The sequence below is a fragment of the Chiloscyllium punctatum genome, chromosome 1 (assembly GCF_047496795.1).
Source record: "Chiloscyllium punctatum isolate Juve2018m chromosome 1, sChiPun1.3, whole genome shotgun sequence".
In the NCBI taxonomy this organism is placed as follows: domain Eukaryota; kingdom Metazoa; phylum Chordata; class Chondrichthyes; order Orectolobiformes; family Hemiscylliidae; genus Chiloscyllium; species Chiloscyllium punctatum.
The window spans coordinates 145,609,533-145,624,564 of NC_092739.1; the positions used below are offsets into that span (position 1 = coordinate 145,609,533).

Below are 15,032 nucleotides of genomic sequence, written 5' to 3' on the forward strand. Positions count from 1 at the left end.
TCTTATCTCAACCTTACGTTTATCCTAATGATAGAGGAACCAAACTACTCGGAGGAAAAAATTTCAAAGATTTTTGGGTACCTTTTGAGAGAATGTATTTTTCCTCCGCATAGTTCTTGTTTGTTGTCCACATACATGCAGATGCAAATGATCCTGAGAGACACAGGACAGCAATTGGGAGCAGGAACACTGGCTACTTTCTCTCCCTTTCCCAGCTAAGAAATAGTGTGGTGGTTCATGCAATCCTATTGCTGCCTGATTGGACTCAGCAAGACTTGCATTTTGAAAGCAATTCCCTTTTCGATTTTGGCAATAGCCTTGTACAGTCGGTCATTATTTTTAGTACCAACAACTTTTGTGAAACAAAACTAATAAATGTCACACTGCAAGTATTGTACATGTCCATTAAATCATCGACACCTGAATTGTTGTGGAGGGTATACATGTAATGTTATAGCACCCTAAGTAGCTTAGATGATAGTATTTGCACATGTGACCTTAAGGTTGCATTGTCAGCTCAATCTGGAGACGTGAGCACAGGAATCTAATTCAACTTTCCTGGTGCAGCCCTGAGGGACTGCTACGTTGATCACTGTCATTCTAACAGGGCATTAAACTGAAACTTTGTCTCTCAGGTGGGTGTAAAATATCTCCGAAACTACTTCAAAGCAGCATATGGAAGTTTTTCTATCTTGTTCAATATTTATCTTAAAAGCAACGTCATTTGAAATTCTATCCCAGGTGACCAGGGAATATGTGAGTAGTGAGGACTGAAGACAGTAGTTTTGGCCTTGTCATTATTTAGTTGGAGGAAACCTATGCTCAGCCAATACCCGATGTTGATCAAGCAGTGTGACTAATCTAAGATCATAATAATGTCGAGAGAGATGGCATTGGCTTAGTCCTGAGTGCCACTAGTGTATTTGTGGTGTACATGCTGTGCTTTTGGGGGATTTTGCTGCGAGACATCACATTGGACAGGGCTAAGGATCTCTCCTTGGTATTGGTGCAACAATGGGAAGATAATGTAACCAGGCCAAGACACCCCCAACCTACTGAATGATGGAGGTGAGAGGCATTGGAGGTAGGTAGTGTGGTCAGCTTTGTTAAAGATTACTGACTGTGATGGGATAAGATTACAAGACAATAAGAATTAGAAACAGGAGTAGACTATTTGACCCTGAAGTCTGCTTTGCATTCAGTAGGATCTTAGCTGATCGGACATTCCTCATTTCTACTCTCCTGCCTTTTCCCTGTATGTCTTGATTCCTAGACTGAGCAAGAAAATCAATCTCCGCTTTAAATTTATCCAAGCACTCTGTCCCACAGCTCCCTATGGCATCCAAAGGCTGTCAACCCTCAGCAAAATTCCTACACATCACGGAATAATTTATTTTAGTTACACTCTCATACCATGTCACATTTGTGACATTGAGAACTGACTGGAGTGATTCAAATATGAAGTTGAGAGAAAGAAGGACTTGGCTTTGGAAGACCTGATAGAAGTAACCCTCGATGAAGTGTGATGATGCTGCTCCTTCAACAAGATCGTGTTGTCCTTGGTTTTATTTTAGGAGGTCGTAAAGGCACAGACTGGGCAATCTAGGCTTGAAGGGTTTTAAGGCCAATTTGATTAAATATAACAGATACTGCCTCAGGCAAAAGGCTTAAAATGAACATTTGTATAATGAAAGGGCAGAAGACCGTTCTCCCAGCTCAGCTTTTCTTTGGTTTGATTTTAGCAGTCTGGCTGTTCAGTGAAAGCAATTGGTCAGCTTTGAGGCTGTTGGTTTAAGAAACAGCTACATGGAAGAAGGTGTTCCATGCTAAATCTCTCTCTCGCGATTGTTGCAAGTGTTTGGAATAGCATCATTAAGTTGGGATGACCTGTAGGGTTTCAGATAGGTTAAGTTTTTTTCTATATTCTGTTCAACTTTTGTGTTTAATTCGGTAATCTGTAAATCAATTGTGGTTTGACTGGCTGCAGCCCTCCTGGAATGTCCACTATACACCTGCTTAAAACAAGTAGCAAAGTTAGAGTCCAGGCTACTTTCTTGTAATGTTTTGAGGGGGTCTGGCCTGGTCTGTAACACTAGGGGCTTGTTCAGGATTTGTTCTATAGTTCCAAATTGGGATTATAGAACATAGAACATAGAACAATACAGCACAGAACAGGCCCTTCGGCCCACGATGTTGTGCCGGACTTCTAACCTAGATTAAGCACCCATCCATGTACCTATCCAAATGCCGCTTAAAGGTCGCCAATGATTCTGACTCTACCACTCCCACGGGCAGCGCATTCCATGCCCCCACCACTCTCTGGGTAAAGAACCCACTCCTGACATCTCCCCTATACCTTCCACCCTTCACCTTAAATTTATGTCCCCTTGTAACACTCTGATGGACCCGGGGAAAAAGTTTCTGACTGTCTACTCTATCTATTCCTCTGATCATCTTATAAACCTCTATCAAGTCACCCCTCATCCTTCGCCGTTCCAACGAGAAAAGGCCGAGAACTCTCAACCTATCCTCGTACGACCTACTCTCCATTCCAGGCAACATCCTGGTAAATCTTCTCTGCACCCTCTCCAAAGCTTCCACATCTTTCCTAAAGTGAGGCGACCAGAACTGCACACAGTACTCCAAATGTGGCCTAACCAAAGTCCTGTACAGCTGCAACATCACTTCACGACTCTTGAATTCAATCCCTCTGCTAATGAACGATAATACTCCATAGGCCTTCTTACAAACTCTATCCACCTGAGTGGCAACCTTCAAAGATCTATGTACATAGACCCCAAGATCCCTCTGTTCCTCCACCTGACCAAGAACCCTACCATTAACCCTGTATTCCGCATTCTTATTTGTTCTTCCAAAATGGACAACTTCACACTTGGCAGGGTTGAACTCCATCTGCCACTCCTCAGCCCAGCTCTGCATCATATCTAAGTCCCTCTGCAGCCGACAACAGCCCTCCTCACTGTCCACAACTCCACCTATCTTAGTATCATAAAACTTACCTTCAGCTTTCATTGCCATCCTTTTAAGCTGACTTTTCTAACTGCCAATTTCTGATGTTCAAATTCCCTCTCTCCGCTTTTAATTGGAATTCAAACCGTTTCATTTCTGTTGCTCTTTCCTTTTCTTTTGCCTCTAACTCAAGCTGTTGAGGTTGTTGGACTCAAGCCTGTTTAGGGTTTGTTGGACTGATTAGGGTTGTTGGACTCAAACCTGCAAGAGTGGTAAGTATTAGTGTATTTTGTTCTGGGTGTTGAATTTGGTTGGTTTGAACAGTGCTTGGGATAGCAATGGCTCTTTCAGTCACTAAGTTTCCTGGGGGGGGTGGAAGAAGTGACTTGCACCGTTTTGCAAAAGGTGATTAAGGCCAAGCTGCTGGAATTAGCTGGAGGAAAGGAGAGATAGTTCAGCATTTATATTTGTTGGGCCGAAGGGCCTGTTTTCACACTGCAAGTAATCTAATCTAATCTAATCCACAAAAAAAGAATCTTTGGAGATGGCTAAAATTCAACAGAAAATGAAGCAGCTTGAGTTAGAGGCAAAAGAAAAGGAAAGAGCAACAGAAATGAAACGGTTTGAATTCCAATTAAAAGCGGAGAGAGGGAATTTGAACATCAGAAATTGGCAGTTAGAAAAGTCAGTTTAAAAGGATGGCAATGAAAGCTGAAGGTAAGTTTAATGGAGGTTGAGCAAACTCATAGTAGCCAAAGGCCCGGTGCGAAACTGTTTACATGTATCCAAGCATTGCCTAAATTTGAGGAGAAGAATGTGGAAGCCTTCATCTCACTTGAAAAGGTGGCTAAACAAATGCAGTGGCCAATGACCGTGTGGGTTTTGTTGATCCAGGTAGTAAGGTCTCTGGGGTGTATGAGGAGGTGAAGAAAGCCATCGTAAGTGCATATGTGCTTGTGCCAGAAGCTCACAGACAACGTTTCAGGAATCTAAAGAGGGACCCTGGTCAAACCTATATTGAGTTTGAAAGGATCATACAGAGTAATTTTGATCGGTGGATAAGAGCATTAAAAATAGAATAAAACTGTGATGCAGTTAGAGAATTATTTTGGAGGAGATCAAAAATTCGCTTCCTGTAGTTATGAGAACTTATATGGAAGAGCTAAGAGTTAAAATGGCATGATTAGCAGCTGAAATGGCTGATTGATTGAGTTGATCCATAAATCAAAGTTTGGATTCCAATATCAGTTGCAATCCGTGAGGGATAGAAATTGGCGAAAAGAGAAATCCTCATGTGGAAAGGGAAAGGTAGATCTCGGTGAGGGTCATAAGGAAAACTTACCACAGAGTGAAAAGGGAATTAAAAAGCTCTGGTGTTTTCACTGTAATAAAGTAGGCCACATGAAATCAGCGGTGGGTTAGGAAAAGCACTGGGAAGCCAGATGGAGGAAAACAGGATAAGGCAATGAATTTTGTTGGAGTGCTAACAGGAAGCACAGTGGAGGCTAGAAAGCTGTATCAGAATGTACAACCTGGCTAGAGGTTGGTTAAGGAGGAAGTGCCAGATCTTCTTAAACCATATACCTGTGAAGGTAAAGTTTACTCGTCTAGGCCAGGAGCAACAGGTAAAGAGGTTACAATATTAAGAGATACAGAGTGTCCAGTGAAAAGTGGGGAAGTTGTGATAGGAATACTGGACAAACCGTCAGCTCCAGGAATACAATTTGTCCTTGCTAACTATATAGCTGATATAACAGCTAGGAGTGCTGTTGACTGTGGTTGAAAGGCCAGTGGAAACTCTGGCAACTGAACTATTGCAGGACACACATTCTGGGATTTTTCCCGGCTGAGGGGTAACGAGGTCACAAAGTCACTTGTTGAAACAGATTAAAGAATACAAATAAGAATGTTGAAGTGCGATTAGCAGAGATCCTATTTGATTAGACGGTTGACACAACCCAGGAGCAAATAGATGACAAAGCAGACATCTTTAGCTCAGATAAATTAACTGAGTTACAGCAAAAAGATGAAAACTTTAAAGCGTTGTATCAAAAGGCATACATGGAAAAAGAATCTGATGCATCCCTGAATACTACTATCTTAAAAATGATGACTTAATGAGGAAGTGAAGACAGGTGAGAAATTGGCAGAAGTTCATCAAGTCGTATTGCCCGTGGGTTTTAGAAAGGAGTTGTTGCGAGTGGCATATTAACTACCAGTAGGGGGTCATTTAGGGCTAAGAAAAACCCAAGCTAAAATACAAAAACATTTTTACTGGTCTGTACTGCCCAAGGATGTAATTGTGTTCTGCCAGCCATATCATACGTGAGGTAATTGGAAACCCACAGGCGGTATTAAAACCCACACCTTTAATACCTATTTCTACATTTGAGGAACCTTTTACAAATGTCTCTACCTAAAACAAAAAGTGGGAATCTGTATTCGTTAACGATAACGAATATGTCGACTGGACTTCCAGAGGCTCTTCCATTACGCTGTGCCACAGTTAAAAGGATTGTAGATGAATTACTCAAGTTTTTCACTAGGTACGGACTACCCACAGAGATACAATCAGATCAAGGGTCAAATTTCGCATCAAAATTATTCAAGGAGATTATGGACAGTTTAAGAATAAAGCATTTCAAATCTGCTGCGTACTATCCCGAATCCCAGGGAGGGCTAAAAAGGTGGCATCGGACATTAAAGACCATGTTGAGGGCTTCTAGTGAAGACTATCCAGATAAGGGAATTCTGTCTGTACTTTGTGTGATCAGATCAAACAAATTCAGTCTGTTTGAATTAGTTTTATGGGCATGAAGTGAGAGGACAGTTAAAATTGATTAAGGAGAAATTGGTAAGTCAGAATTCAGGGACCACATATTTGGACAATGTGTCAAATTTTCGGGAACAATTAAATAGAATGGGAGAATTGGCTAGACAACTTTTAAAAGTATCACAACATACAATGAAACAGAAGCAGACAAGAAACAAAACCTCGCAATTTTGCTGTCAGAAATATGGTGTTAGTGTTACTTCCAGTGATAGGTGAACCTTTAAAAGTAAGATTTAGCGAACCTTATCAAATCAAAAGGAAATTGAGTGAGCTGAACTATTTGATGAGGACTCCAGATAGAAAGAAATTTCACAAGAGTGTGTCATATGAATGTGCTCAAAAGGTAAGGAAAGCCAAAGGTTTTTATTGGTTACAACACAGAAGGAAGAACAGAGTTCAGAGTATTCCTCAAATTAAATTGGCCAATAAGTAAGTTGCTGAAAATGTGTTGCTGGAAAAACCCAGCAGGTCAGCAACACATTTTCAGCTCTGATCTCCAGCATCTGCAGTCCTCACTCTCTCCAATGAGTAAGTTGTCAAAACTTGGGATAAATTATTGAGTTACCTTTTAGAGTAAAATCGAAATGACCCAAAATATTTATTACTATTGGATGGGGAGAAATGTGGAAATAAACTGGGAAGTACTTACCTAATTATGCGTGATGTAGATATAGGAGACGCTGTTGCAAGTAAGCAACATGCTCATAGGCATAACCCTCTAAAGTTGGCACAAGTTCAGAAGGAGATTGTACACATGCTCCAAAACAACATAATCGAAGTTAGTCACTGGAGCACACCCATAAACTAGATGGCATGCAACGGTTATGTGTGGACTATAGCAAAATCAATGCTGTTACAAAGACTGATGTATATCTGATTACGCATTTGGAACACTATGTTGAAAAGGTGTGACAAGTTTATATTTCTAAGTTGGACTTGCTTAGAGGATACTGGCAGGTAGCTTTGTCAGAAAGAGCAAAGATAATTTCAGCTTTTCTAATGGCAAATGGACTGTATCAGTTTAAAGTCATGCTGTTTGGTATGAAAAATATGCCAGCCACATTTCAGAGACTAACCAATATGGACTTCTCTGAATTACCCAATTGTGTCATGTATATATAGATGACCTGGTAATCTTCTCAGTCACACGTGGAAGGAAGATTTACAACTTTTTGCAGAGTTGTTTGATCAACTTCAGAAAGCAGGCTTGGTGATAAACCTGGCTAAAAGTGAATTTGCCAAAACCCAAGTCACCGTCCTGGGCCATGCTATTGGGCATGGACAAATGGCCCCAAGGAATGCAAGAACAAAGGTATTTGGGGAGTTTGAGAAAAAGAGCACTACCACAATTCCTGGGATTGATTGGACTTTATCGAAAATTCGGACCAAATTTTAGCAGCATGGCTGCTGCACTGACTGAATCGCTAAACAACAGCAAGACGTTTCGGTGGACTGTCAGAAGGCATTTGGCAACCTGAAAGCTGTATTAACTACTGCCCCAGTGTTAGCCGCAGCTAATTTTGCAAAACCATTCAAGGTGGCTATCGATGCAAGTGATGTGTGGGTGTTGGTGCTGTGCTCTTACAGGAAGATGACAAGATGAAAGAATTGCCTATCGTGTATTTCTCCAGGAAATTCATTGGCAGAAATATTCAGCGGTTGAGAAGGAGACTTTGAGCTTGGTGTTGGCATTACAACATTTCACTGTTTGTTACCAGTAATATATCCGAGGCAATCATATACACTGATCATAACCTATTGAAATTTGTGGAGAAGTTTAAGGATAAAAATTTAGATATAGCTTGTTGTTACAGCCATTCATTTAAATAAAATTGTGCATGTGGCAGGATGAGAAAACGTGATTGCCAACATATTGTTGAGACTTGAATGAGAAATGGAGGCGTTTGGTGGCAGGAGTAAACCAGATTGAAACAGAATGTGATAGTGCATGTTTGCATGATTATTGTCAATGTAATGTGTATTGGAGTTGTGGAATACTATCAGTTGAAGATTAAGTTGAAGATTAAAATGAAGCCATCTTTGGATATTGATGATTCTTTTTTTAAGGGGCTAGGTGTGATGATGCTGCTCCTTTTAGTAAGGTTATGTTGTCCTTGGTTTTTGTTTTCAGAGGCTGTAAAGAGACAGACTCTGGGAGGTATATGTTTGCAGGGTTTTAGGGTCAGTTTGAATTTAGCAAACAGGTACTGCCTCAGGCAAAAGGCTTTCAAGCTTAAAATAAAACTTGTGCAATGAAAGGGGAGTGGCCAGTTCTCCCAGCTCAGCTTTCTCAGCTTTTCTCTGCTTTGGTTTGGTTTTAGCAGTCCAGCTGTTCAGTGACAGCGGTTGGTCAGTTTTAAGGCTGCTGGTCCAAGAGAAACAGCTACATGGAAGAAGGTGTTCCATGCTGAATATCGCTCTCTCGCTCTCCTTCCCCGCCCAAAGTACCCAGGGGGATTGTTACAAGTATTTGGAACAGCATTAAGTTGGGATGATCTGTTGGATTTTCAAATACGTTAAGTAATTCTATATTCTGTTCTGTTTAGTTTGGTTTCATTCGGTAATCTTGTAAGTAAATTCTGTTTTGTTTAAAACTAAGTGTTTTGACCAGCTGCATCACTCCTCGAAATCTGCCTTGCACCTGCTTAAAACAACTGGCAAAGGTAGGGTCCAGGCGACTTGGGTGAAGTGTTTTAAGGAAGTCTGGCCTGGTCCATAATAGAAGTGAGGTTTTCATCCATCCATCCATAATATTGTTGTTTACGTATTATGTTTCTAAAGTATGCATTCCATAAGATAATGGAGCAGAGGCCATTCGGTCCATCAAGTCATCACCACTATTTAATCATGACTGATATGTTTCTCAACCCTATTTTCTTGCCTTCTCCCAGTAACCCTTAACCCCATTACAAATCAAGAACCTATCTATCTCTGGAATGTGCCTCCTCTAACTTAGTTTATCAAGGTCTGATTTTTCTTAACATCTTTGTCTGGCTTCAAACAGGTTGCTGTATCAACAACTTGTGGAAATATCTTTTGCTCACTTTATGCTTCTACACAGTAATTCAAATTTTACTGTATTATACAGATTTTAAGTTTTAATATTTGATCTACATAAACACAAATTAAACTAAACAAGATTTATTCATAAGGTTTGTGTGAAAAGTTTCTAATGATAATTTTAGTTTTATGTCCTGAAAATGTATGACATGTGAAGCTGAATCCTACTGCTGTGACTTTTCCTCTGAGTAAATTCCTTTAGGAATCCATAATCTGCCTACACTAACCTAAGTATCCACAGTTATGGAGCATTTTTCATACTCTGCTAAAAGTTTCCTGTTCAAAGTCACCTTGTGGCAAAGTATTCCATGCTGCAGCAATACCTTTTTCCTTTGTTCCAAGGAGTAGAAGTTCTTCTCGTCCTACTATATCATTAGTCAGCACATAAATTAAAATTCCATCATATCATTGTGTTTCCACACTAACATTTCTGTCATAGGCCTGCGACAGTGTTCCTGCGTGCTTCAGTGCTGGAAGAATAGGACCCTGTTTTCTGCTAGGAGACCCTACACCTTCTGGGACTCTACATCAAGTTCAATGACTTTAGAGATTAATTCTACCCTTTGGTTTCTAACTTCCTGTGATTTTCCCACCCCCCCCCCCCCCCCAAAAAAACAAACCTGCACTGTAGTGTGTTGTTTTTAGCAAGTCAACTCATTTTCACATGCCCTCGGGCATGTTACCATGTGATATGGTTTGTTTTCAGCCCAGACTATTCATTCTCTGCTACCCTCAGCTCTCATCATTTAATCAGCTTCTCTGTCCTGGCCTGCCATCCATATCCCTTCATTTACATTCTTCTTTCATAGCTCTTGCGCCAGCTTTCTGTTTGGAGATGCCGGTGTTGGACTGGGGTGTACAAAGTTAAAAATCACACAACACCAGGTTATAGTTCAACAGGTTTAATTGGAAGCACTAGCTTTCGGAGCGTTGCTCCTTCATCAGTGGCTGATTTTGAGTTGCTTCTTTGATCACTCTTTCAAAGGAGCAATTTGCTTTAACTCTGAACTCAAATGACATATTTTTCATGAAGGGGAAAGAGATCGGCTGGGCAGCTTGTTCTTGGTAGGCATTCCACCAATAGCACCAGTTAAAACAAGTACCTCTCTAAGCCAGTCACTGTTCAAAACAGCTTGAGGAGGGGTTTTTGGAAAAGCAAACAGTTACATCAGTCTTGTGATTTCTAGGAAGTCTTGTTGTTTTTGCCTTAATGATCTCTTTCAATAAATTTCTTCAGGTATTTACACAAAACTTGAAATAAATCAATTTTCCACAATCATCAAAATCTAAGCAATATTGAACATAAAGTAGCTTCATAACACCTGTGTGACCATCTTCTGAAATATATTTGATGTATTGTTGTCATGTGTGGAGAGAGTGAAAAGTTGTTTTGCATGTTACACAGGCAGATTGTACCATACAGAGTGCAGCATATAGTGTTACACCTACAGAGATAGAAATCAATATTTATATTCGAGAGGTCCATTCAAAAGTCTGATAACAGTGGGGAAAAGCTGTTCTTGAATCTATTATTTCTTGTATATCTTCTTCCTGGTGGAAGAGAGTATAACTGGAGTAGGAGGGGTCTTTGATTATGTTGATTGCTTTCCCAAGGCAGTGGGAAGTGTAAATGGAGCCAATGGATGGAAGGCTGGTTTGTGTGATGGTCTACGTGGTGTTCATAACTCTCTGTAGTTTCTTGCAGCCTTCAGAAGAGCAGTTGCCATACTAAGCTGTGAAGCATCCAGATAGGATGTTTTCTATGGTGCATCTAGAAAAATTGGTAAGAGTCATTGTGGGCGTGCGGAATTTCCCCACCCTCCTGAGGAAGTTGTGCTTTCATGACCACCGGTGGACGTGGGTGAACCAGGAGAGATTGTTTTGATTTCACTTATTTTCTTGAAATTCGAAAACTCAAATTTATCCTCAAAACTCAAATTTAATTTAAACCTGCCCTTTAGAATAACCATTCATTCCCCTACTTTTTTTCTCATGATTTCAGGTCTTCTCACTCTTGACCTAAGTAGGGTAACACCACTTGCCTTGACCAACTGAGTTTCCATTTTTTAAAAATTCGATCCATGTTTCTCGATGGAAAGCTAACATCCCTATCTTGTTCCCTGGGGTAAAATTTATTCCCCTGAAAATTAACCACTCACCCACCCCAACCTGACAACATTGTGTTTAGTCATGTTCCTATAAATTCGACCATGAAATAGTCACTTGTGGCACAAAAGGAATCCATTTGGCCCACTGAGCTTGCTGGCTCTCTGCAAAGAAATACAATCAATTCCACTCTTGTTCTCCAAGCTCTGAAAGTTTATTTCACTCCTACCTTGTCTAGACCTGTCATAATATTTCCACTTCTATCAAATATCACCCTAATCTCTTTTACTTGACACCATCTTTTTCAACCTAACTTTGTAGCTAAAATCCTTCATTGCTTGAAGTAATCTAGTAAATATCCTTTACACTCAAGGGCCTTCACACCTTTCTTAAAGTGTGACCAGAACTGGATGCCATCATCTGGTTAGGGCCAAACCAGAAGTTTATAAAGATTAAGTAAAAATTCACAGCTTTTGGTCCATATCCCCTATTTGGTGATATTTAAAATCTAATTTGTTTTGCTAACCATGTTTTCAATGTCAAGTTGCCCTCTTCCAATCTAGATGCTATGCTTTAAATTGTTCCTTGCTCATCTGTGCTAGTATACTGAAACTTATGATGCCATGATCACTGTACCAAGTATCCCCTACACACAATTAATCCATGTGGCCCACCTCATTTCCCAGTCTCAGATCTAGTAATGTTTCCTTTGAGTTGGGCTATGAACATCCTAACCTAGAAAGCTCCCCTGTCACTGTAGTGACTGTAAAGAGGTCAGCTAACTAGACCTCATAGAATAGGAGTTCCCTGATTGGGGCTGTTAATTTGGTCCAATGAGGAGCCCTGACTGACATATAAAAAGGGTGAGTTCAGAGGCACTGACACTCTGTTACCTGACTAAATGAGGCAGTTCTAAAATCAAGGGCTATTCCTGTGTAAATAAAGGGTGACTTGTTGACAGATACCGGCCTCTGAAATTATTTCAGTCACCTTCAAAGGTCAGTCCATGTACATCCCAAATATCTTTTCTTCACATGCATTTTGAACTGTCATGAATTTGCCTCATTGTGTTCCTTCTGCCAAACTGCATCACCTCACCATTCTCTGTATTAAGTTCCATCTACCACTTGTCTGCCCATTAACCTAGCCTATCAATATCTAGTTGCAGATAATTCATCTCCACCTTTCTGTTTGCTACTTGACTATGTTTGGTATCATCTCCACCACTTGCATATACTTCCAGATACTTTTCTTCCAGCACGTTTCCAATAAATAGGTTGGCTTTTGACTATATGTTTGAATGCTTCCCATTGGTTGAGACAGATTCAATACAAAATGCAGGTATGTTACAATTAACTCCTAAGTGGTTTCAGTAAAGAAGCTTGGCAGGTTCAGTGTGGCTCACATTAGGACATACAGTACACCACCCAATGCAAACTTTGCAAACGTCTAGACTTATCAACCAATTTTGTACCAGATGTTATGGAAGCACCAAGGTATGATTTTTCTGTGTAAATCTGAGCAACAGCCAATCGTTGTTGCAACAAATTCACTTGACCTGGTTATTGTATAGATCCCTGCTTTAGATTTGCCACAATGTAGGGATAAAATTTCATTCCCTGGAAGTTTATATGTGAAGATCAAGAACTGCAAGGTGTAGGAGCAGAAGTAAGCCATTCAGGCTGCCATAGAGTCTACTTTGCCATTCAAACAATCAAGGCTAATTTGATCATCCTGAACTTTACTTTGCTGCTGTTTTCCTCATAAACCTTAACTCCCATACTAATTAATCTATCTGTCTCAGCCTTGAATATAGTTAATGACCCAGTCTCAACAGGTCTCTGTGGTAAAGAATTCTACAGATTCACCACCTTTTAAGAGAAGACATTCCTCCTCATCCTTGTCTTAAATGTGTAACCTCTATTGTGTGATTATGCTGTCTGGTCCTAGATTCTCCCACAAGGAGGGGGAAAATCTGTCACATCTTCTAAGAACCTGCACTTAGCTCATTCAATGCTGTTGTGCACACAATTATACGACTGCAGCTAACTTACTGATGTACTTTCCCCTGTTACAGAAGAATCTTCAGTTAGAACTTGCTCTTGCTTCAAGTATAAGGAATGGCATTAAACGTCTGTCTCCCGCACTTCAGCCCAAGAGTTCAGTGCAATAAGGTAAAGAGTTATTTTGATCTGTAATCAGCTTAATTTGCAAAGAAAAGTAGAACCCTTCTTCCTAATAACTTGTAAAACAGCTCTGCTTATCTGAGGATTTTTTTCTTAAGTTAACACGATGGGAAGGGGAATGGTGTTTGAGGAATAACCAGTTTCCCTGACTGAATTTCCAAAATAATTCATTCATTTACAAAGTAATTATTTTTTCCTCCATGACCACAGATTAAAGCACTGGTTGATTTGACCCCAGCATGTAACTCAGTCCTTTGTTTTGAGTGGAAGTGGAATATGCTGTAACATTTTTCAAACTGGAGCACAGATTAGAGATCTACCAAAGGGAATGGCTAAGGAAAACGACTAAGATAAAGCTAACTAAATCCATGAGAGAGAAAGGCATAGAATATGCCAATAGGATGAAGATGACAGGGAACTCATGCAGAACATAAGCAGTGGCATGGAGAAATTGGGCTAACTGGTCTGTTCACGTACTCTGGATAGTATTTAACTCTATGTTCCAATGTAACCATATTTTCAGAAACAAAAGGACATGATCCCAGCACTGATACACATAACATTTACCATGTATGTAAATTACATGTATGTAAATTTACCATGTAAATTACGACTGGAGAACAAAGCAGATCACATTTTCTTGTCTCGTCTTCAGGAGAAGATGCATCAGTCATCCAGGTGTATGCTGCTTGAGATAGATTACCAAATTAACATTAGTTGTGCTGAATTGATTGCCGCCAAGCATCCGTTCCCTCCACCACTGACGCTCAGTAGCAGCAGTGTGTACGACCTACAAGATGCACTGCAGAGTTTCACCAAAGATCTTTTGACAGCACCTTCCAAACCCATGACCACTTCTATCTAGAAGGACAAGAGCAGCAGATACATGGGAACACTACCCTGTGCACATTCCCCTCCAAATCACTCACCATCCTGATTTGGAAATATATCTTTGTTCCTTCACTGTCAATGGGTCAAAATCAGATCACTGCTCAACTGAGGCATTATAAACACATTGTTTTGTACAGCCTTTCTGTTTCCAATTATCGCATGAACTGGAAACCTGAGCAAACTGATGTTACAAAAGTCACTCAGTAATTTAACTGTCTCCCCACCCTGATTCAACTTCTAGCGAGGCAGGGTAGATAGGTAAAGTGAGGGCTAGGAGTATGTAGAGTAGGCCGTTTGTACCAGAGTTTTGTGCCATTTATCACATCAATTTTTATTTTAAATATTTATCCGTTTCCCTTAAAGCTGTTCCCACACTGTGTACGGGAAGGTCTTGCATTGCATTCCATTACATAGTACCAGACCACAGCATTTAAACAACACTCTTTCTCCCTCCGTTCTTTTTAACTTTGTTCCCCAGTCACTGAATCACCAACCAGTTGGAGGTTGTTTCTCTCGTGATTCTTTGCAAATCTCTTGTTGCTTTGGACACTTGAGCTTGTTCACCACGAGGTGGGGCATTTGGAACAGCGAAGCACTCTTGTCAAAGTGGAGCCCACCAGCTGAGAGCTCAGTGTCACAAAGCTGTGGTGATCAGGCTCTCTGAATCAGCAAGAAGCAGTGTACCAAAAGCTGGGAAGACAAACTGGCATTGAAATGAAAGTTCATTCAATCAATATTTCTGACAATGTTGTAAATGTTTTTGGTTTCACAAATTACATTGAATGTACAGCACAAAAATAGGAAATTCGGGGGTAGGAGAGTTGATGGGGTAACTACCAGGAGGACGTTTCACTTCATGAGGGCATCAGTAACTAGGGGCACAGTTGATTCAGTATGTTGAGTATAAACATGGCTGATCCTCTATCTCGATACCATATTCTCACTCTCCATCCATGCCCCTTGATGCCTTAGTATCTAAAAATATG

At 40.4% G+C, this 15,032-nt stretch overlaps 1 protein-coding gene across 1 annotated transcript in view; it reads left to right on the forward strand.

Annotated features, from left to right (window-relative positions):
* ubox5 (U-box domain containing 5) overlaps positions 1 to 15,032 on the forward strand; it is a 45,300-nt gene that overhangs the window by 15,588 nt on the left and 14,680 nt on the right. The window contains exon 2 of the mRNA XM_072576638.1: positions 13,047 to 13,143. Within this exon, the coding sequence (XP_072432739.1) occupies positions 13,090 to 13,143 (54 nt within the window). The 5' untranslated portion in view covers positions 13,047 to 13,089. The remainder of the gene's footprint in view (positions 1 to 13,046; positions 13,144 to 15,032) is intronic.